The following is a 24,255-nucleotide window of genomic DNA, read 5'->3' on the forward strand; positions in this document are numbered from 1 at the left end:
GATCGCGAGAGCGGAAATGCAGGCCGTCTCGCGTTTATCACCCACCACACAGTGCAATATAATCTATTTAATCCCGACATCGGCAATACGCTACCGACTGTCTTACACCCTAAAATCTTGGGTGTGACGTTCGATCAGGATCTACATTTTGGATTGTACCGAAAATCCAGAGCCGTAATAAAATCGCCAAACCTCTTTCCGGCAGCACTTGGGGTAAAGACAAAGAAACACTCATTACTACTTACAAAGCAATTAGCCGGCCGGTTGCATGCTTCGCGCCCCGATATGGTCGCCAAGCCTAAAGGTTACTCACTGGAAGAAAATACAGGCCTGCCAAAATACTACTCTCAGAACCGCTACGGCCTGTTTTCTTACGTCCCCAGAACACCACGTACACAATGAGGCGAGAGTACTCCCAAACAGTTCTGTTTCTGTTGAATACCCAGAAACCTGGGCAGCCCAACAGACATCTGATTGATGAAGCTACACCTCCCATGGGCTTAAGGGGTAATCTCCGTAATCATAATGAGGAATAACGGCAAAAATTGCATGCATTTCCCTGCCGCCGAAAGCAAATTTGAATCATGTTTGAAAGCAGCTATGTGCTATAAAACGGCGCAAATATTTATCACGTCGTAATTGGTTAAAAATAATGATTTTTTCCTTCACACATCAATAACGTACTTTCCATAAAATATTTCAAAATACGACATTTGCAAAATTTTGCAAATGGACACCAGAAATAAATGTTTTTGATCTCCTGAAAAGTTACTGAAAAACACATAACTGTTTTTGGGAGCGCAGCGACGTTATGCTTTAATTATTTACAGTTCGAAGGTATCTGGTATATGCACCATGGAATGACCCTCGACAATCCTAGGGCTTTCCGCTGCCGAAGAATGAATTTCACGTATTTATATATAAGCCCAGACGAAACGGGGTATAGAGCAGAAGCATTCAGAATACGTAATAGAGGGTAAGTATTTTTAATTGCAGGCAAAGCTTTTGGTTTTAATTGAAAGTTATGTTGTCTTTTATGTTGTTGATTTTTCGATAGGGTGCAAAAGTGAAGACTTGTGTCAAAAGAAACTTTTCTCAAATACCAAGTGCATAGGTAAAATATTAGTTTCCCTTTTCGTTCTCAAAAAATAGCACTGAAGATGGCACAACACCGAACCCGGTTCGTTTTCAAATCAAATTTGACAAGGAATGATGGAAAATTGTTCCAATATACAGCAATTACTTGAATTGGAACCATTTCCCGCCATTCCGCGTCAAGTTTGGTACGGAGACAAACCGGTTTCGGCGTTGCGCCATCTTTAGTGCAATTTATCGAGAACGAAACAAGAAAAACAATTTGACTATAAAATTTGATTTTGAAAAAAATTTCTTTCAACCCAAATAACTACACTTTTCTTTATATTGGAACGAATTTCGGGGAAATTCCGCTTATTTCAAACTTTCTGCTAACGTTCGAATCGCTAAACTGTCGAAAAATTCACTGCAATTTTCACTATTTCAAGCTGGTCTTTCTTTAGATTTTGGGAGTAGTACAATTATACTTCAATATCAAGTACTTAACAAAAGCGTGTTTAACTCAAACTGATTACTCGTTCGTCAGCTCGCGCTGCTTTTATTCTATCTATTGTCTCTTCCGCATATTTCTCCAAAGGTCTAGACGTTTCACCTTCTGCAACTGTTGTATCTCCTGCTTGGTTACCAGCTATATATGTACATGTATATTTGTAGTCAATGCTTTTCTACTGGTCATATGCGTGTGTATGTATGAGTAACTACTTCGGCGATGACTACATCTGTGTGTGTGGAATATCTCTTCGTCGCCTTTATGTACGCGTGTAAATGGATTAAATTGATGTGTTCGTGTACACAAGAGTGGCAGCTTGCTTTATTGTTGTTGTGCCTTTATTTACTAACAGTCTAGTTATGCTAACATTCGCCACACTGCCCTCCACCTAAGTCGGCTCGTCCCGATCTAAACACTGCCATCCTGTCCAAATGAACCACTTTCATTTTCTTTCGTGGTTAGTATGTTGCAAACTACATCGTTGATTCGTTTTACAATTTTTATGGGCCTTCCTACTTACACTGTAATTTCGGAGACAAACCATTTTTTCGTTGTGGGTTGTATAACAGCACCAAATCTCCTTCCCGAAAGCCTTCTGACTTAATTGCTTTATCATATCTGGCTTTCATCTTGTCACTCATAATCTTGGTTCGTTGTCTTACAAGATCGTGTATTTCCTTCATCTCTTCCTCCAAGACGCCAGTGGATTTCTTGGTATTTCTCTCCGAATCGGCATTTATCCCAGACATCAAATCAGTTGACAGTCGAAGGTCATTGCCAGAAATTACCTTTGCGGGAGTTTGGCCCGTTGTTTCATGCACTGCCGATAGGTAAGCCATCAAGAATAATAATATGTATGTATCCCACTCTTTATGGAACTTGTCCACTACTTTCCTCAAGCGCTCCTCCAAGGTTCTATTGTATCGTTCCACCATACCAACGGGTTGAGGATGCAATACAACTGTATCCGTGTTTTTCGAATGCCCAATGTCTTACACATTTCTTGGAACACAGCTGCTTCAAAATTCCTGCCTTGGTCACAATATAACTCCATTGGTACACCTCCACCCCAATTATTTGCAAACACTTCTGATATTGTTTCAGCTTCTTGATTTGGGATTGAGTATACCTCTGGCCATTTGCTAAAGTAATCCATAACCACCAGTACATATTTGTTTCCGCTATTGCTAGTAGGAAATGGAACTGCGATATCCATAGCGATCCTTTCAAATGGTGCACCTGAGTTATATTGCTTCATCTGGCCACGACTTGGGGATTCGGGCCCCTTCGCTCTGCTGCAAACCTCGCAGTTGGCAATCCACTCCATGACCGACTGACGGCAAAGAACCCAATAGAATCTCTGCTTAATTTTCTCAAGCGTCTTCGTGATCCCCAGATGACCTCCACTTGGACCATTATGTAGCTCGTTGAGAACGTCAGGAATCCTTTTCCTGGGAACAACTACTAGTTTCCTCTTACATTGACCATCCTGTATCCAAACTGTTCCAATATGACTTCGCAATAGGACTCTCTGCTGACATCTCTTTATTTGGTTTTCGTTTCTTTCGAGCCCTCGCATAACATGTGACAGATCTGTATCTTCTTGCTGACACTTCCTTAGTTGTTCCATGGTCCATTCATCCGAACACATTATAGTCATAAGCCGGACATCTATGATGTTTTCCTTAGCCTCAGCTTTCGAACAGTGTTTGCATTCCAAATTACATGGTCTTCGTGACATTGCATCGCCATTCCCTGGGTACTACCTTTCCGATGCTCAATGTAAAAGTCATAGCTTTGTAGTCGCCCGATCCACCGTGCCAATTGACCTTGTGAATTACGGAACTGCAGGAGCCATTTCAACGCCATCTGTCCTGATTCGGAATCGCTGCCCGTAGAGGTACTTGTGAAAATGTTTAATGCACTCTACCAATGCCAGCAACTCTCTGCGTGTAACGCAATAGTTCTTCTCTGGTTTTCCAGTTCGTAGGCTGAAATCTCCTGTCCGTCGACTAGTTGTGATAAAACGCCTGCTATAGCATATTCACTGGCATCTGTATCTAGAATAAATGTTGCTCCTGCAATCGGATATGCCAACATTGGGGCAGTGCACAAACGCTCTTTCAATGTTTGGAGGGCCACATCTTGCTCCTTCTTCCATTCAGAAACTTTATTTTTATACTCAGTTGAGCAGAGCTCACAAAGTATATTAAGTTTGATTGGATAACGGTTGGTTGTACAGGTATAAAGGAATCGAGATAGATATAGACTTCCATATATCAAAATAATCAGGATCGAAAAAAAAATTTGATTGAGCCATGTCCGTCCGTCCGTCCGTCCGTCCGTCCGTTAGCACGATAACTTGAGTAAATTTTCAGGTAAATTGATGAAATTTGGTATGTAGGTTCCTGAGCACTCATCTCAGATCGCTATTTAAAATGAACGAAATCGCACTATAACCACGCCCACTTTTTCGATATCGAAAATTTCGAAAAACCGGAAAAGTGCGATAATGCATTACCACAGAAAGCTAAAACGATGAAACTTATGACACAGAATAGAAAACTAGTAAAATTTTGGACAATGGGCGTGGCACCGCCCACTTTTAAAAGAAGGTAATTTAAAACTTTTGCAAGCTGTAATTTGGCAGTCGTTGAAGATATCATGATGAAATTTGGCAGGAACGTTACTCCTATTACTATATATACGCTTAATAAAAATTAGCAAAATCGGAGAAGGACCACGCCCACTTTTAAAAAAAAAATTTTTTTAAAGTAAAATTTTAACAAAAAATTTAATATCTTTACAGTATATAAGTAAATTATGTCAACATTCAACTCCAGTAATGATATGGTGCAACAAAATACAAAAATAAAAGAAAATTTCAAAATGGGCGTGGCTCCGCCCTTTTTCATTTAATTTGTCTATTTACCAATCCTTTTGAAATTTGGTAGGGGCATAGATAGTATGACGTTAACTATTTTCTGTGAAAATCGGCGAAATCGGTTGAAGCCACGCCCAGTTTTTATACACAGTCGTCCGTATGTCCCTCCGCGTGGCCGTTAACATGATAACTTGATCAAAAATCGACATATCTTTACTGAACTTAGTTCACGAACTTATCTGAACTCACTTTATCTTGGGAAAAAAAATGAACGAAATCCGACTATGACCACGGCCACTTTTTCGATATCGAAAATTACGAAAAATGAAAAAAATGCCATAATTCTATACCAAATACGAAAAGAGGGATGAAACATGGTAATTGGATTGGTTTATTGACGCGAAATATAACTTTAGAAAAAACTTTGTAAAATGGTTGTGACACCTACCATATTAAGTAGAAGAAAATGAAAAAGTTCTGCAGGGCGAAATAAAGAACCCTTGAAATCTTGGCAGGTATTACATATATAAATAAATTAGCGGTATCCAACAGATGATGTTCTGGGTCACCCTGGTCCACATTTTGGTCGATATCTGGAAAACGCCTTCACATATACAACTACCACCACTCCCTTTTAAAGCTCTCATTAATACCTTTCATTTGATACCCATATCTTTCAAACATATTCTAGCGTCACCCCTGGTCCACCTTTATGGCGATATTTCGAGACGGCGTCCACCTATAGAACTAAGGCCCACTCCCTTTTAAAATACTCATTAACACCTTTCGTTTGATACCCATATTGTACAAACAAATTCTAGGGTCACCCCTGGTCCACCTTTATGGAGATATCTCGAAACGGCGTCCACCTATGGAACTAAGGATTACTCCCTTTTAAAATACTCTTTAATGCTTTTCATTTGATACACATGTCATACAAACACATCCCAGGGTTTCCCTCGGTTCATTTTCCTACATGGTTATTTTCCCTTATGTTTTCACCATAGCTCTCAGCTGAGTATGTAATGTTCGGGTACACCCGAACTTAACCTTCCTTACTTGTTTCTTGTAAGCTCATGGAGGCTATGGGCTACGCTGGCAAATTTTGGTACAAATTGGCGGTAATATGTGCACAGCCAAAGGAAACTTCTCAATTCATGCAGGTTCTGTTGTCTTGGCCAATCCTTTACAGCCTCTATCTTTTCATTCGCAGTGTAGATGCCCTATGTCGTTACCACGTGACCCAAATAACTTACTTCCTTTTTAAACAGCGAACACTTTTTGGCACTTAGTTTCAGACCACCGCCAGGTATTGTCTGGAAAACTTCCTCTAAGTTCTTAAGATGTTCTTTAAAGTTCTTTCCCAATTCGATATTGTCGTCTAAGTACACTAAACATGTTTTCCAATGGAGTCCTTTCAGTACCTGTGTAAAATATATTAAATTATTTATTTGAGTGGAGACACCATACATACCCCTAAATATTTAAACAAGATTATTTAAGGAGGTGGCACCCTTGAGTGCCGAATACCGAATCTTCTTTATTAATAAAAACTTCAGCGTATTTATACATAATTCTTATGCGCTACTTAGTTACTACATAAACATATACATATTTACTCTTAATTCTTACATTCTTACTAAGTCTAACAAAATAACAAAAGTCATGTAGCCAAGCGTATGCATACACATTCGTACACACATTCATAAGTTGCTTCAATGTACTTGCTGAAAGCGTGTGAAAATGTTGGAGTAGAGGAATACGCGGTGTCAGCAAATTCTTAGTTACAGACTAAACAACTTAGACACCGTGTGTGTTATGTGTGTAGATATGTATGCAGTCACTTTGGATACATTACACCTGATCCATAAATCCAAAAGACTATAAATTTCCAAAGACCAGCACCGACACTGAAGGCTGTTTTCTCCTTGTCTTCCTCCTTCACTTCCACTTGCCAGTAGCCGCTTTTAAGGTCCAGTGTGGAAAACCGTTTCGTACCAGAGAGCGACACCAGAGTGTCGTCAATTCTTGGCAATGGGTAGCTATACTTTTTCGTAACGTCATTCAACTTCCGGTAGTCCACGCAAAACCTCATTTTTCCATCCTTCTTCTTCACAAGTACCACCGATGAGCTCAATCGACTAGCTGTCGCTTATTTCTTGTATGATTTGACTCACAACTTTCCCCTTCGCCAGTGAAAGACTACGAGGAGCTTGACGGATCGTCCTCGCATCTCCAGTGCTAATTTGATGTTTCACAACATTGGTGCGGCCTGGATTGGAGCCATCTTGGCCAAATATATTTGCGTACTTTAGGAGCAGTTGATTTGCCTTATTCTGATAGTCTTCCTCTATACCCTCCGTCCATGCCGTGATGTCATTTGAAAGATCAATGTTGCTTGTTGAAACGTTTTGCTGGGTCTATTCACAGTTAATAATTACATCAGCCTCTTGGCATCTTCCCAATATAGTATCAGTTTGAATGGTGACTTGAACTTATTGAGTACTCGTACCGGAATACGTCCATCTTGTTTAGTTGTACCCAGGGTTTTTCCTACAAGTATTTTCGTTGTTGATTTGTTTGCTGCCTCGACAGCCCACAATTTGTTTTTTCCACAATCTCCATCAATCTTTGCCCAAATGACCGCCTCCGATTTTGGTGGTATTTGCTGATTCTTCTCCACCAGCACTTGTTTACTGCTGTGGCCTTTTTCGTAGCCAAAATTAAGTGGCACATCTATGTTCTTATATCGCATCTTCTTGCTTTGCATGTCGATCTTGATGCCTTGGTCGATTAAGAATTCCACTCCAATTATGATTGCATCAACAATCTCTGCCACTAAAAAATTCTGTAGTACCGTGACGTTCCCAATTGCGACTTCACATGCTACTTCTCCTAGAACCTGGGTGTCTACTCCAGTGGTTGTAACCAATATTGCTCCATTCAATGGTCTTATCTTCTCGTTGACTAAATCCGATCGAAAGATGGAATGAGATGCACTCGTTTCTACAGTCAGTAAACGTTCCTTTCCAACCACACGTCTCCCGATGGTGAGATTGCTGGACCTTCTTCCAATTTGCGAGATAGAGATTATGGGGCGTTCAATTGCCGCTGACTCGCTTTAGTTTAACGACTGAGTAAACTTGGAGATTTGCTCATCTCCTTCAGCTCTGCGTTTGCGGCCACCCACATTGTTGGAACTATTAGGACCGGTGCTGCGATGACGTAGAATGTGAGCTGGGTTGCCGCACTTGAAACATTTCATAACTCCGGCATTTTTTTGTTGTGATCTCTTCAGTGCTTCCAAAATTATGTCTATCCAATCTGGCTTTTCTACTTCCACGCGATGAGCTTTGTATGCGGGCTTACTCAAAAGTGACGCTGTTTCCTGAGTCAGTGCATGGGATACAGTTTCAGCAAATGTTGGCTTTGGATTTGCGTATGTAGCTCGCTTCGTTTCCACGTCCCGTATGCCATTTATAAAGCTTTGGATTTTTACCCTCTCGATGTATTCCACGGTTGCGTCCACATTTGCTAAATGGGCCAGCCTTTCGACATCCGACGCAACTCCTGCAAAGTCTCATTCGTTTTTGGTAGCGGTTTTGCAACTCAATTTGGTATATCTGTTTCCTGTGCTCGCCTTCGTAACGTCTCTCAATAGCGGCCATTAATGCTTCATAAGTCTGGTGTGAGATGTCAGCGTGCGACAACATCGCGAGCCTGCGATGGCTGGAAGAAGTGGTTCCAAACCTCCAAAGGCAAGGCACGATCGCGCGGTTGGAGGTGGTGGATAAAGCTCAAATCACAACGGTACCAAAAGTTAAGGTGTGGATACCATGCGTGGTGACGTCGGAGGATACACTTCGACTTCTGCAGAATCAGAATCCGAACATACCGACAAAGGATGGGGAGGTACTTTGTTACGTGGCTGACTGTTTGGGTGGTGAGGAGCGGCGGCAAGCAGGTATGCTTGCGGGCCCAGGCTAGCTCGTCGTCTTGGGCGTGGTATTGCACCACCGACCTCACCCGCAGCCACATGAACAAAAAAGGTTCATACCTGCATGTGATTACAAAGGAAAGCTGAAATAGATAGAAATAGACGTGAGGGGCAAAGTTATAGAGGGGAAAGCATGAGGGGCAGAAAAAGGTGAAGGCCTGTCCTGTCAGGTGGAGTCTACCCTCCCTCTGCAGTGCAACTTGCACTGCACCGTGGGCACTGTGCTGACTCCTGTTTACCTTACAGTGCCCCCAAACCTGACCTGAGTCTGTCCATCCGTCAAGTCATTTCCCTATTACTCACCTTCACCTTACCTTACCGCGCGCAAGCGCAGCACCAACACCAAAATTCGACTTAGCCCTGCATTATGAATGTCTTAAAATTTCATTCAAACATAATTCTTATAATTTATTTACAAAATTTTTGGTTTACAAATTACCGACTAATACCCTACTACCAGTTCAATAATTTCAATAAAACTTTAAACTCAAAGTTTACTACAAAATAATTTTCCAAGGGCTTCAAAAGTTTACTCAAAGTAACAATAAAAAAAATTGCTCAAACTTAATGCTAACTTTTATTACTGGCGAACATTAAAAATTCATAAGAGTGCAAGAACCAGTGGATACATTCCAAATTCAATTCTATAAAAAAAAAAATACCTACGGCTAATAGACCAAGTGCCTGGCCGCAAACAAAAAAATTTAAACTTTTAGGGCCACCCTAATGCGATATTATTAATAGGAGCTAATTCTATATTCTATAGATACAAATTCAAATAAAATAAAATAAGAGGGTGAATAAAAAAATTCAAGTACCCTAATCCCTGACCTACCGCAACCACTTAAGTAAACATAAGATCAATTATGTACCAGCAAAAGTAGGTCATCAAAGGAATGGGATTTATGTGCATATGAAAACAAATGGTATGTATGTAAGTGCAAATGTACGTTTGTGACGTTTTTCATGCATGCACATATGTTCGTCGCAATCTGTTTTTATTTTTTGGATTTGCTAATTCCTGTTCTATTTTTGCAAGAGCAGGAATCTATGCTAACACATGTACATACAACTAAACAGGTGTATTTTGATAAATTTTAATAAGTCACTCAAAACACTCACCAAGTTACTCTTCTTATCCAACGGCGCCGCTGCAGTTGAGTAGCTGAAACAAAAAAAAACTCAAACATGCATTTGTACCTATGACCACACTCAGACAAGATCACTCGCTAGTGATCTTTGATAATGAGTGCTCTGGTAGTATCAAAGCTGCCCGCGTGATGGTAAACCGCGAAAATTAAAAATCAAAAATGTGTAATCAAAAAAAATGTTCTTGGTGCTGAAGGCACACTGTGCATATACACCCTCGGGGTGTGATGTTGCAATTGATTTTGCCAATAATAATAGAAGTAAGTACAAAAAAAATGAAAAGATGGCAAAAAAGATCGAATGATTGAAAATCCTAATTTGGTGCATATGCAAAAGAAAAATGTGTATATGGTAGAAAGTGGAGATATAAAAATACAAAGAAAAATTAAATGTCAAACTGACGTAGAAAAATTAAAACAAAGAAAGGAAGAAAATGAAGAAACGAAGAGAAAAAAAATGTGATGGAGGCAGAAGTGCCACCATTAACTCCTGAAATATGGAGTTAAAGTAAAACTAAGACTTTATATGCGCGAAACGGAAATGCTTGGCCCCGGAGATATAATGCCCCCTTTTTGCCCGTTCCCTGTAAAAATTATGACCCTTATACCAATATTTAAATAAACTTAATAATATATCCCAAACATACAATGTGTTGTTTGAAAAGCTCCTCCTTTGTTGTGTATGGTGTAGTGGCTGTTGTTGTTGCGGCTCAACTCCGCCAGTGAACGATGTTATGTGTAAATTCCAAGTCCTTGTAGGTGATTCTGTTGTTGGGCGGTATGTCGCCAATATGAATAATTTGTTGTTTTTGTTGATGGTGTGGTGCACGCCGGTAAAAATGACAATGTGATGTTATGCTTTTGGATGCGTGATAATTGTTGTTGGCCGGAATGCCGCCAATATGCAATATGGTGTAGTTGCTGTTGAGCGTTATGCCGCCAATATAAAAACGTTGTTGTAGTATTGTTGGGCGGTATGTCGCCAAGAAAAAAAATAACTACCGGTTGTGGTTGGTGTTGCGCCGCCAATATAGCAAAAATGGTGTAGTTGTTGCTGAACGTTATGCCGCCACAAAAAAAAATGCTGTTGTGGTTGTTGCGGCCCTACATCGCCAATATGAAAATGCTATAGTGGTTGTTGTTGTGGAGTGCGCTAACAGATTAAAATTTTAGTGTAGTGCGTGGTAGTTGTTGTTGTTGTGTTGACCGCCAAGTATAATGTATTTGCTTTTTGGCGGTACGCCGCCCATATACGTGCCCAGTGGGTCTTTCCCAAAGGAAAATCAATTGTGCGCTGAAATTAAATACAAAAGAAAATCTATTTAGAAATTCAAAAGCAAATGTGTATCTATGTGCATATACATAATTGCCTACGGATTTCTTGTCTGCATGGTCATATATTCATCTACATACATATATTTGTATGCAGAGATGTATATGTCGATGCAAGTTTTCTTTTGGCTTGCTCTGGAGATAGGCAAGGTTGAAGCCCCAGCTCCCGTCAAGCATGCCTAAAAAAGAGTATAATATCTTACCTCTTGTAACTTGTAATTTTTTTAACAACTGATTCCAGCTCTTTGCACGTGCCGCGGAAACTTTTCGACGCGCACAATTTTATTTACAAAGCGGTTTAATTCGCGCACTACTAAGGACTATGCACTTTGTAATTTACGGTTGTAAACGCGCACTTCACTTGTGATTTTTCACTACTCACTTGCACTGGACACTGTTGAAACAAGACTTTGGCCCGTTGACTCAGTTTTCCCCTTCTTATAGCCACCGCCGTGGTAAGGAACGTTACCCAAAAACGGAAAATTTTTACCATTACATGCCAAACTTTCTTTTCGGCTTTCCCGTATTTTCCATCTATACAATCATGCACTCATACATTCATACGCTTACCGCTCCACAAAACGAACACCTACACAGATACATTTGGTTCGTGCCTTGACCGCTTACACTGATGCATTCACACGTTCATAGCCTTTCACAAATACACATCCACATACATAATACCGAACAGAACAAACACATAGTTACATATCATTCGTCAAGGCTGCTAGGTTGTTAGCAACATGGTGAAATTTTTCTTATTATAACAACATGATGCCAAGCCCAACATCTTATTTCCGTTGCAACATTGTGTTCACTACAGGTACAATGTTGTCAATGTTAATGTTATCATGTTAATATCATTTTAATGGCAACATTGCGGCTAAGGCACGGACCTGGACACAAAACACATACACATAGACGCATATACACTCTGCCACTCAGTTAGGCCAGTATGGAGACAGGCTGTCGTTACAGGCTCGCAACCGCCGATGGTGCCTGCACTATGGAGCGTGTGCGTAAAGAATCCAAACGCAGCCTGCTAAGTATTATTTCCCGCGTCCAACGTGTGGCCTCGACCCACGACTCAATGCCGGGCCTATTTTTTTTCACGCCTTTAAACTTTTCACACTACTTAACTACGAACTACATCACTGGGCTAATGCTACTACTTAAACCTATATCACAGATACTACTATACATCTCAACTAGTAAATAAGATATCACAGATAAAATAAATAACAAAAACCATAAATAAATCTAAAATAAAATAAAATAGAATAAAATAAAATATCACAGTTAGCAGAACAAAAAAAAATTTATAAAATAAAATATCACAGATGGCAAAAAAAAAATGTAAAAAAAAAAAAAAAAAAATATCACAGATCAAATAGTCAGGTAGGTAAAATAAGTAAAAAAAATAAATAAATGCAAAAATAATCAAATAAAGCAAAAGGTCAAAAAAAAATATAATTCAATAATATAATCACATACGTCGATAAATAAATAAATAACATAGATCAAGAGTACTAGCACTACAAAAAAAAACATTAAACTATTTTGCAAAAATGTCTTTAGCGTGGTATACGCCGATCTTTTTCCCATTGCTGTCGCCAAGTTCATACATAGAGTTCCCTATAACGTTTAAAACAATACATCTTACTTGTTTTGGAGCTAATTTAGCGTTGTAATTTTCGGCTTGGGAACTTTGTTTAAAGTTTCGGCGATATACCACTTGTCCAATCTGAAACTTTACATCTCTACTTCTAGTGTCATATATCTTTTTACTCCTATCATGGGCCAACTTCAGCTCTTTCATAATCTTGTTCCTAATCATTTGCATTCTATCGCTTGTTGCCTCTATCTCACAATCAACATCCTTTACCGCCGCCAGCTTTCGGTATAGCTCGTATGATGCAGCATGCTGTATCATAGGCATACCGAAAGTGGCATAATATGGAGACATGTTGATGGCTGAGTGTACAACGCTGCGGAGGGCAAATGCGGCATCGCTGACGCATTTGTCCCAGTTTTTCTGGTTATCCCTTATAAAGGATCTAATGATCTGCAGAACAGATCTATTTACCCTCTCCGCAGCGTTACCCTGTGGCGAATAAAATGCAGTTTTTATATGTTTGGTACCATATTTTTCTAAAAAGTTGTTGAAGATCTCAGACACAAACTGTTTTCCGTTGTCCGAATGGACATATTCGGGCACGCCGAATATGTGGAAAACATCTTTCTCTAAATATTTTATGACTTCAGCTGAAGTTGCCCTTCTCATTGGTTTTAAAAACACAAACTTCGAGAAGTGATCTAAACATACAAAGACATACACATGACCCTCACTAGTACGCGGATAAGGGCCCATAAAATCAATGAACAGACGTTGGAAAGGTCGTTCTGTTAGCTTCTGTTTACCCATCATCGGTTGTTTAAACACGTTTTGAGTTTTGTTAGTTTTGCAGGTTTCGCAGTCTTTTACATGGGCGCATACGTCGGTGACCATTCCTGGCCAGTAATATTTCTGACGTAGTCGTGACAGTGTCTTGTGGATGCCACCATGACCAGCGGACGGTGAGCTATGAGACGACTCTACCAGCCCCGGTCGCAGTTCCGACGGAACCCAGAGCTTCCAGGTCTGGCCCGCTAGAAGATCGTCCCCCCTGTCGAATTGCGTCCGTTTGTAAACGTAACCGTCCGATAAACACAGATCCGGTAACTTGTCTTTGTTCTCGGTGACCGTCTTTTTCAACTCCGTATACTCCTCCGACTCGAAGCACGGTGACTCGAGACACACGTCTATGGCTCGGTAATTCGTCTGTATTTCGTCCATGTGCATTCGTGAGAGTGTGTCGGGAACCACGTTTTGCGCACCTTTTCGATGTTGGATATCGAAATCATAACCCTGGAGTTTCAAACTCCACCTTGCCAACCTCCCAGAAAGATCTTTCTGATTCATGAGCCATTTGAGGCTGGCATGATCAGTTATGATAGTGAACGGGGTTCCTTCCACATAAGGTCGGAATCTTTTAACACTCACGATCGCAGCATAGCATTCTAGTTCTGTTATGCTGTAGTTCTTCTGCGCTTTATTTAGTTTTGCCGAAACGTAGGCAATCGGTCTTTCGTTCTGGTCATCGTCCAACTGAAACAAAACCCCTCCCACTCCGTCCGTTGATGCATCACATTGAATATAAAAACGACGCTTAAAGTCAGGATGTGTGAGCACCGGTGCCGAAACCAAACTCTGCTTTAAAATTTCAAATGATTTTATTGCTTCTTCCGTCATTGCAAACTTTTTGATTTTGTCTTTCTTGAGGCAGTCGTGCAGCGGGGCTGCAATAGTCGCATAGTCCTGTATAAAACGTCGGTACCAGCCCGACATACCCAGGAACCGTCGTAGTTGCTTCGGGGTTTTCGGAACTGGAAAGTCCCTCACAGCTACCACTTTGTTGGCGTCTGTCCTAATACATCCATCCCCGACTACGTATCCTAGATAGCGAACTTCTTTAAAACAAAACTTGCTTTTTTCTACGTTAATTGTTAACTTAGCCTCGCGAAGACACCGAGCGACCTTTTCCAATAAACACATATGGGACTCGAAATCTGCAGAACAAACTAACAAATCGTCAAGATAAACAAAAACACATTCACGTAAAGCGGCCGGAATGACCTTGTCCATGAGACGACACATTCGTTGCGCTGCATTGCACAACCCGAAAGGCATGACGGTGAAATGGTATAGGGGTCGGCCAGGGACAGTAAAATCAGTCTTTTCTCTTGACTTCTTCTCCAGAGGAATCTGCCAGAAAGCGTCCTTCAAATCTATCGCGGAAATAAATCGTGTATTTTGTAGTCGGCTGAGGATTCCATCAATGTGGGGTAAGGGGTAGGCATCCTTAATTGTTCGTTCGTTGACTTTGCGAGCGTCAAGGCATAAGCGGTTTTTCGTCCCTTTTATTACCAGCGATACCGGCGAATTCCAGCTGCTGTTGGACTCCTCGATGACTCCCATGTCCAACATTCGATCTAACTCTGCGTATATGAGTTTTTGAATAACTGGTGAAATCGGGTAATGGCGCTGCTTTACTGGCAGATTCTCGTCAACCACCTCGATGACGTGTTCCTCCTTATCTGTTTGACCTAACCCTAATACCGCGAAGGACGGGAATTGGGCTTTCACACGCTCCAACCTATTATTTTGCTCCGGCGTTAAAACATGCCGCCGCTCCTCACCACCCAAACAGTCAGCCACGTAACAATGGCGCCCAACGTTAATAGCCCGGTAATCTTCTTAGTTTTTTTTTTTTTTTGTCTTTCCATTTAGTTAATTTCTTTCAGTTTTGTTTTGATCTACATAAATCCGCCTTAATTCCTTTTAGTTCCAAAAATTTTCTTTCAGTTCTTAGCTTTTGTATTCTCAACGCCAATAGCCCGATCACCTTTTTCACTCTTCCATTTCCCTTTTTATCAATTTTAAATTTGTATTTTGTTTTGCAGTTTTTTTTCTCGATCCCGATTAATCCTTCAAGTTCCGCTTACATTTTTTTTTTAGTTTCCAAAATTTTCTATCAGTTTTTAGCTTTGGTATTACGAACCTTAATAGCTCGACCAATTTTTCATTTACACGTTAATTAATGATCTCTTCTTTTAAATCTCCCATTTTTACTTTAATTAATTATTTCCTATTTGTCATTTTTGAAATTCTAAATTTTTTCCCAACCTTTCCTTTCTTAGATTTTCCATTTTTTTTCTTTTACCCTTCCAAACCCAATCCTTATTTCCGTCTTTTGACAGGACAGGGACAGTCATGATGGCAACGCCGGTTGGGTTCACCTGATCGACAAGTGTCATCATGACCAGAGGATAGGGATTAGCTGAGTGCCCATGTCAGGGTTCCTTTGTTGAACTTTAACAGCTCGACAAAGTGGTAACTGGTATGGCACTTAGCTAGCGACGGACTTAGGTAGGAGATCGTGGCGAGCTGTTCAAGCTACCTTACCGGGGTCCAGCACTGCCGGTAAGTGAGGTTTACAGTCGTCGCCACGATATTTAGGAGTAGGAGGTGTGGCATCCACGCTTAGGAACAAGTTCTTGAACGTGAAGTGCCACACTTCCACGGACAGCACGAAGACTGACTACACAGGATATAGATACGAACGAACACACTGCCTTCACCGAACCTTCGCCAAGGCAGCACCGCACACACCAATACACATTCAATTTCAGTAGTGACTTTTTTTTACTGGCTAATTTCCAATTTAGTCTTTTTATATTTTCTTATTGGAATTATTTCCAAACAAATTTGTTCAAACTGCGTTATAAAATTTTTGGTTTTTGCTATTATATCGTTCTTAGGGTTGTTTCATATTGCTTTCCATTTTTAGTATTAGGGACTTGAAAAAAAAAAATTTTTTTTTTTTTTACACATACATATGTATATTGAAAGTCGTATACATTTTGTAGGTGTTTAGCATATTCCATAAATTACAGAGTATCTTGGAATTTTTTTATAATAATTAGAACTAAGTTTTTATTTTTCTATTTTTATTTTTGAGCTTGGGTTTTGGGTGAACTTTATTAATTCCTTTCCAGGCGTTTAAGATATACAATTTCAGTTTGTATTGTCATATCCACACCATTACTTGAATTACCATACACATATATACATACACACAAACATATTACCTATTAATTGATTGAATTTTTATATACCTACATTGTAATTTTTATATCTATTAGTTGATATCCATTATTTATATATATTTCTTATTGGGTTTTGGGTGAATTTGAACCTGTTATCTTATAGTGTTTACGCTTTTATTATTTAGATCTGCAAATACAAACAGTTTGCTTTTATTGGAATATTTTCTTTGCATCTTATCGTTTTTTTTTTCTTTTTCACATAATTTTTTTCTCTTCTTTTTTTCCATTTGGGTTGCGGTTTGGATATCGTGTCCTTGGATATATTAGGGTGTCTGGCTAAATAGATTCTTTTAATTTATTTTTTTTTCAAATTTTTGACATAAATCTATTGTTCAGACAGTGAATGTCTGATAAAGAGACAGAGAACCGCGTAATTGGGGGATTGGGGATTTTAAATTCCGATAGGCGCGTTACGAGAAGTCACACTCGAGCGCTTGAAAATCAAATCGTGGGTTCAGTTTTCAACCAGATCGACACTGGTATTCCGAGGGCCGTCGACTTTGTGCCCACAGACTATTTTAATAGGTGCGCGTCGCGGATCTTCGGATCTTTTGGCCCTGAACGCCCGATTAGGATCTCTGTCGCGAACGGGGTGTCAGTCAGTGAGGCTGAAAATTCATTGAACTTTTCTCAGAAGATCAATTTGGTGTGCCAAATGTCGGATAGCGGAGATGAGGGTGCCCGAGGGGGCGATGTTCCAGTGGTGGGCGCACGGGTAGGGGATCCCAGAGGTCTTAATGCCCCTCTTCCTGAAGCCACCCGCCAAGACACAAATGTCGAACAGCTGAGCCGAATGATGGCTATGATGGCGCAACAACAAGACTTGGTTGTGCAAATGGCAGGGGAGGTCAGGAGCATTAAGACCAATGTTGATATCCTTGGTGGTCGCGTAGCGGATATGGAGGCTTCCGCGCAACCTTCGGGACATCGGTCCGCCGTGGCATCAACGCCACAACCTCAAAACCAGAGGGGGGAAACTACTGCTCGTGACGGTACGCCGAATACCAATCGGACTGCCGAGCGGGACGGTGGTAACCCTCCAAGGTGGAAAAAATTAGATTTGGACAAGTGGCACATCAAATTCGATGGGACAAACAAGGGAATGAGCGTCGAAAGCTTCGTATTCCGGGTGGAGAGAATGCGGGAACAACACAACATCTCCTACTACCAGTTATTCACGGACTTTCATTGTCTGGTTTCCGGCGGTGCCTTGAAGTGGTATTGGCAGGTGCTCGAAGACCATTCCGATGATCCCGATTTTGGGTATTTTGGTCTGAAAGCAGAACTGCTAAGTCACTTCAAGTCTGCCGAGTCCGACTATGAAATAATCCGTGAAATAATGGAACGGAAACAGCAGCCCGCTGAAGCTTTCGACGACTTCTATAGCGAAGTCCACAACCTGACGTTCCGTTTGCGGAAGAGAATCCTGAGAGGGAATTGGTTGGCATAATTAGGGGAAATCTTAAACCGTACCTAGCCAACCTGACCTTCGCCATTAAAATGGACTCGTTGGCGGAGCTCAAAGCTGAGTGTAAGAGAGCGGAAAAACTCATTAGGGAAAATAAGAACCGGTCCAGACCAGTTAGTGAGATAGGGTTCAAACAGCCCGACATACTGGGAGAGAGAAAGTTAGAAGCTTTTGATAGGAAGCCTCAGCGCCCACCCCAACACCAATCCCAATCCTTACCCCAACACCAAACCACAGCCAATCCCAATAGTGTTCGTCCTTCTGTTAGTCCTTCCGTGTCCAACTGTACCGTCAATTCCTTTTGCGCATCACCCTTCCACTTGATGTTGTGTTTTTCGTGCGGTATGCCGGTGGATCACTTTGTGAAAAACCCGGCAGCAGCACAAAAACCAAATAAATGTTCGTCCTCGTTCCACAATATGGTCTGTTTTGCTTGTGGTAGTGATTCGTCCTTTTGTGTATTTAAGCCTCAGCAGGGAAACCCGAGACTGGCGGAGTTGACCGGGGACTCCAGCCAGAGGACAGACAACCCGGCAACCCAGCAGTAAAGATTTTGAAGAAGGAAATGAAAGAGAATAAAGTTAAGGTAGAGGAAAGGATAACAGAAAAACGGGAGGTCAAAAGTTTGCACCAGAGGAAGTTAGGTTACGAGGAGGCAAGACGTAGGATTTTTTGTGAAGCAATACTAAACAATAGGAGAAATAGAAATTTTAAAAAGATAGAAAAGATGAGGGAGAAGGGGAAATATTTCAAACGCTTAAGAAATAAAATAATTTCAACAATTGTGACTGTTAAAGGCGATAACAGGTTTTTCGCCAAAACCGCGATAGGAGGTAGGGAAGTTTTAGCTCTCTTGGACTCAGGGGCGAGTGTCAGCTGTTTAGGGAAAGGCTCAGCGGCACTCCTGTGCGGTAAAGAGGCCTTGATTGTGCCAATCAGGGGCCAACATATCCGGACCGCGAACGGGGAGGAAACCGCCGTGGTAGGGGTCATAAAGTTACCAGTCGTGTGGGATAATACGACCAGGGAATTAGAATTTTTGATAGTTCCTGATCTGCAACAGGAAGTATATTTTGGGATAGATTTTTGGCAGGCCTTTGGTATGAGTGTTGTGAGTAAGGGTATGAATGGGAATGTGTGTCCAAATATAGCCAGTGTGGCGGAGCTCGTGCCCGCCGAGGGTGACTTGTCTTTCGATGCTGTGCAGCACGTTTTAACGCCGGAGCAAAATAATAGGTTGGAGCGTGTGAAAGCCCAATTCCCGTCCTTCGCGGTATTAGGGTTAGGTCAAACAGATAAGGAGGAACACGTCATCGAGGTGGTTGACGAGAATCTGCCAGTAAAGCAGCGCCATTACCCGATGTCACCAGCTATTCAAAAACTCATATACGCAGAGTTAGATCGAATGTTGGACATGGGAGTCATCGAGGAGTCCAACAGCAGCTGGAATTCGCCGGTATCGCTGGTAATAAAAGGGACGAAAAACCGCTTATGCCTTGACGCTCGCAAAGTCAACGAACGAACAATTAAGGATGCCTACCCCTTACCCCACATTGATGGAATCCTCAGCCGACTACAAAATACACGATTTATTTCCGCGATAGATTTGAAGGACGCTTTCTGGCAGATTCCTCTGGAGAAGAAGTCAAGAGAAAAGACTGATTTTACTGTCCCTGGCCGACCCCTATACCATTTCACCGTCATGCCTTTCGGGTTGTGCAATGCAGCGCAACGAATGTGTCGTCTCATGGACAAGGTCATTCCGGCCGCTTTACGTGAATGTGTTTTTGTTTATCTTGACGATTTGTTAGTTTGTTCTGTAGATTTCGAGTCCCATATGTGTTTATTGGAAAAGGTCGCTCGGTGTCTTCGCGATTCTAAGTTAACAATTAACGTAGAAAAAAGCAAGTTTTGTTTTAAAGAAGTTCACTATCTAGGATACGTAGTCGGGGATGGATGTATTAGGACAGACGCCAACAAAGTGGTAGCTGTGAGGGACTTTCCAGTTCCGAAAACCCCGAAGCAACTACGACGGTTCCTGGGTATGTCGGGTTGGTACCGACGTTTTATACAGGACTATGCGACTATTGCAGCCCCGCTGCACGACTGCCTCAAGAAAGACAAAATCAAAAAGTTTGCAATGACGGAAGAAGCAATAAAATCATTTGAAATTTTAAAGCAGAGTTTGGTTTCGGCACCGGTGCTCACACATCCTGACTTTAAGCGTCGTTTTTATATTCAATGTGATGCATCAACGGACGGAGTGGGAGGGGTTTTGTTTCAGTTGGACGATGACCAGAACGAAAGACCGATTGCCTACGTTTCGGCAAAACTAAATAAAGCGCAGAAGAACTACAGCATAACAGAACTAGAATGCTATGCTGCGATCGTGAGTGTTAAAAGATTCCGACCTTATGTGGAAGGAACCCCGTTCACTATCATAACTGATCATGCCAGCCTCAAATGGCTCATGAATCAGAAAGATCTTTCTGGGAGGTTGGCAAGGTGGAGTTTGAAACTCCAGGGTTATGATTTCGATATCCAACATCGAAAAGGTGCGCAAAACGTGGTTCCCGACACACTCTCACGAATGCACATGGACGAAATACAGACGAATTACCGAGCCATAGACGTGTGTCTCGAGTCACCGTGCTTCGAGTCGGAGGAGTATACGGAGTTGAAAAAGACGGTCACCGAGAACAAAGACAAGTTACCGGATCTGTGTTTATCGGACGGTTACGTTTACAAACGGACGCAATTCGACAGAGGGGACGATCTTCTAGGGGACCAGACCTGGAAGCTCTGGGTTCCGTCGGAACTGCGACCGGGGCTGGTAGAGTCATCTCATAGCTCACCGTCCGCTGGTCATGGTGGCATCCACAAGACACTGTCACGACTACGTCAGAAATATTACTGGCCAGGAATGGTCACCGACGTATGCGCCCATGTAAAAGACTGCGAAACCTGCAAAACTAACAAAACTCAAAACGTGTTTAAACAACCGATGATGGGTAAACAGAAGCTAACAGAACGACCTTTCCAACGTCTGTTCATTGATTTTATGGGTCCTTATCCGCGTACTAGTGAGGGTCATGTGTATGTCTTTGTATGTTTAGATCACTTCTCGAAGTTTGTGTTTTTAAAACCAATGAGAAGGGCAACTTCAGCTGAAGTCATAAAATATTTAGAGAAAGATGTTTTCCACATATTCGGCGTGCCCGAATATGTCCATTCGGACAACGGAAAACAGTTTGTGTCTGAGATCTTCAACAACTTTTTAGAAAAATATGGTACCAAACATATAAAAACTGCATTTTATTCGCCACAGGGTAACGCTGCGGAGAGGGTAAATAGATCTGTTCTGCAGATCATTAGATCCTTTATAAGGGATAACCAGAAAAACTGGGACAAATGCGTCAGCGATGCCGCATTTGCCCTCCGCAGCGTTGTACACTCAGCCATCAACATGTCTCCATATTATGCCACTTTCGGTATGCCTATGATACAGCATGCTGCATCATACGAGCTATACCGAAAGCTGGCGGCGGTAAAGGATGTTGATTGTGAGATAGAGGCAACAAGCGATAGAATGCAAATGATTAGGAACAAGATTATGAAAGAGCTGAAGTTGGCCCATGATAGGAGTAAAAAGATATATGACACTAGAAGTAGAGATGTAAAGTTTCAGATTGGACAAGTGGTATATCGCCGAAACTTTAAACAAAGTTCCCAAGCCGAAAATTACAACGCTAAATTAGCTCCAAAACAAGTAAGATGTATTGTTTTAAACGTTATAGGGAACTCTATGTATGAACTTGGCGACAGCAATGGGAAAAAGATCGGCGTATACCACGCTAAAGACATTTTTGCAAAATAGTTTAATGTTTTTTTTTGTAGTGCTAGTACTCTTGTTCTATGTTATTTATTTATTTATCGACGTATGTGATTATATTATTGAATTATATTTTTTTTTGACCTTTTGCTTTATTTGATTATTTTTGCATTTATTTATTTTTTTACTTATTTTACCTACCTGACTATTTGATCTGTGATATTTTTTTTTTTTTTTTTTACATTTTTTTTTGCCATCTGTGATATTTTATTTTATAAATTTTTTTTTGTTCTACTAACTGTGATATTTTATTTTATTCTATTTTATTTTATTTTAGTTTTATTTATGGTTTTTGTTATTTATTTTATCTGTGATATCTTATTTACTAGTTGAGATGTATAGTAGTATCTGTGATATAGGTTTAAGTAGTAGCATTAGCCCAGTGATGTAGTTCGTAGTTAAGCAGTGTGAAAATTTAAAGGCTTGAAAAAAAAATAGGCCCGGCATTGAGTCGTGGGTCGAGGCCACACGTTGGACGCAGGAAATAATACTTAGCAGGCTGCGTTTGGATTCTTTACGCACACGCTCCATAGTGCAGACACCATCGGCGGTTGCGAGCCTGTAACGACAGCCTGTCGCCATACTGGCTTGAATGAGTGGCAGAGTGTATATGCGTCTATGTGTTTATGTGTTTTGTGTCCAGGTCCGTGCCTTAGCCGCAATGTTGCCATTAAAATAATATTAACATGATAACATTAACATTGACAACATTGTACCTGTAGTGAACCCAATGTTGCAACGGAAATTAGATGTTGCGCTTGGCATCATGTTGTTATAATAAGAAAAATTTCACCATGTTGCTAACAACCTAGCAGCCTTGACGAATGATATGTAACTATGTGTTTGTTCTGTTCGGTATTATGTATGTGGATGTGTATTTGTGAAAGGCTATGAACGTGTGAATGCATCAGTGTAAGCGGTCAAGGCACGAACCAAATGTATCTGTGTAGGTGTTCGTTTTGTGGAGCGGTAAGCGTATGAATGTATGAGTGCATGATTGTATAGATGGAAAATACGGGAAAGCCGAAAAGAAAGTTTGGCATGTAATGGTAAAAATTTTCCGTTTTTGGGTAACGTTCCTTACCACGGCGGTGGCTATAAGAAGGGGAAAACTGAGTCAACGGGCCAAAGTCTTGTTTCAACAGTGCCCAGTGCAAGTGAGTAGTGAAAAATCACAAGTGAAGTGCGCGTTTACAACCGTAAATTACAAAGTGCATAGTCCTTAGTAGTGCGCGAATTAAACCGCTTTGTAAATAAAATTGTGCGCGTCGAAAAGTTTCCGCGGTACGTGCAAAGAGCTGGAATCAGTTGTCAAAAAATTACAAGTTACAAGAGGTAAGATATTATACTCTTTTATAGGCATGCTTGACGGGAGCTGGGGCTTCAACCTTGCCTATCTCCAGAGCAAGCCAAAAGAAAACTTGCATCGACATATACATCTCTGCATACAAATATATGTATGTAGATGAATATATGACCATGCAGACAAGAAATCCGTAGGCAATTATGTATAGGCACATAGATACACATTTGCTTTTGAATTTCTAAATAGATTTTCTTTTGTATTTAATTTCAGCGCACAATTGATTTTCCTTTGGGAAAGACCCACTGGGCACGTATATGGGCGGCGTACCGCCAAAAAGCAAATACATTATACTTGGCGGTCAACACAACAACAACAACTACCACGCACTACACTAAAATTTTAATTTGTTAGCGCACTCCACAACAACAACCACTATAGCATTTTCATATTGGCGATATAGGGCCGCAACAACCACAACAGCATTTTTTTTTAGTGGCGGCATAACGTTCAGCAACAACTACACCATTTTTGCTATATTGGCGGCGCAACACCAACCACAACCGGTATTTATTTTTTTTCTTGGCGACATACCGCCCAACAATACTACAACAACGTTTTTATATTGGCGGCATAACGCTCAACAGCAACTACACCATATTGCATATTGGCGGCATTCCGGCCAACAACAATTATCACGCATCCAAAAGCATAACATCACATTGTCATTTTTACGGGCGTGCACCACACCATCAACAAAAACAACAAATTATTCATATTGGCGACATACCGCCCAACAACAGAATCACCTACAAGGACTTGGAATTTACACATAACATCTTTCACTGGCGGAGTTGAGCCGCAACAACAACAGCCACTACACCATACACAACAAAGGAGGAGCTTTTCAAACAACACATTAGGTTATATGTTGAAA

The 24,255-nt window shown here is 41.0% G+C and overlaps 1 protein-coding gene across 2 annotated transcripts in view; it reads left to right on the forward strand.

Annotated features, from left to right (window-relative positions):
- Positions 1 to 24,255, forward strand: part of LOC137250521 (uncharacterized) — a 131,863-nt gene that overhangs the window by 25,894 nt on the left and 81,714 nt on the right. For both annotated transcript variants that reach the window (XM_067783478.1, XM_067783487.1), the window contains exon 3: positions 831 to 976. In XM_067783478.1, coding sequence (XP_067639579.1) covers positions 831 to 976 — 146 coding nt within the window. The remainder of the gene's footprint in view (positions 1 to 830; positions 977 to 24,255) is intronic.

This window comes from Eurosta solidaginis, chromosome 1, assembly GCF_040869045.1.
Source record: "Eurosta solidaginis isolate ZX-2024a chromosome 1, ASM4086904v1, whole genome shotgun sequence".
Taxonomy (NCBI): domain Eukaryota; kingdom Metazoa; phylum Arthropoda; class Insecta; order Diptera; family Tephritidae; genus Eurosta; species Eurosta solidaginis.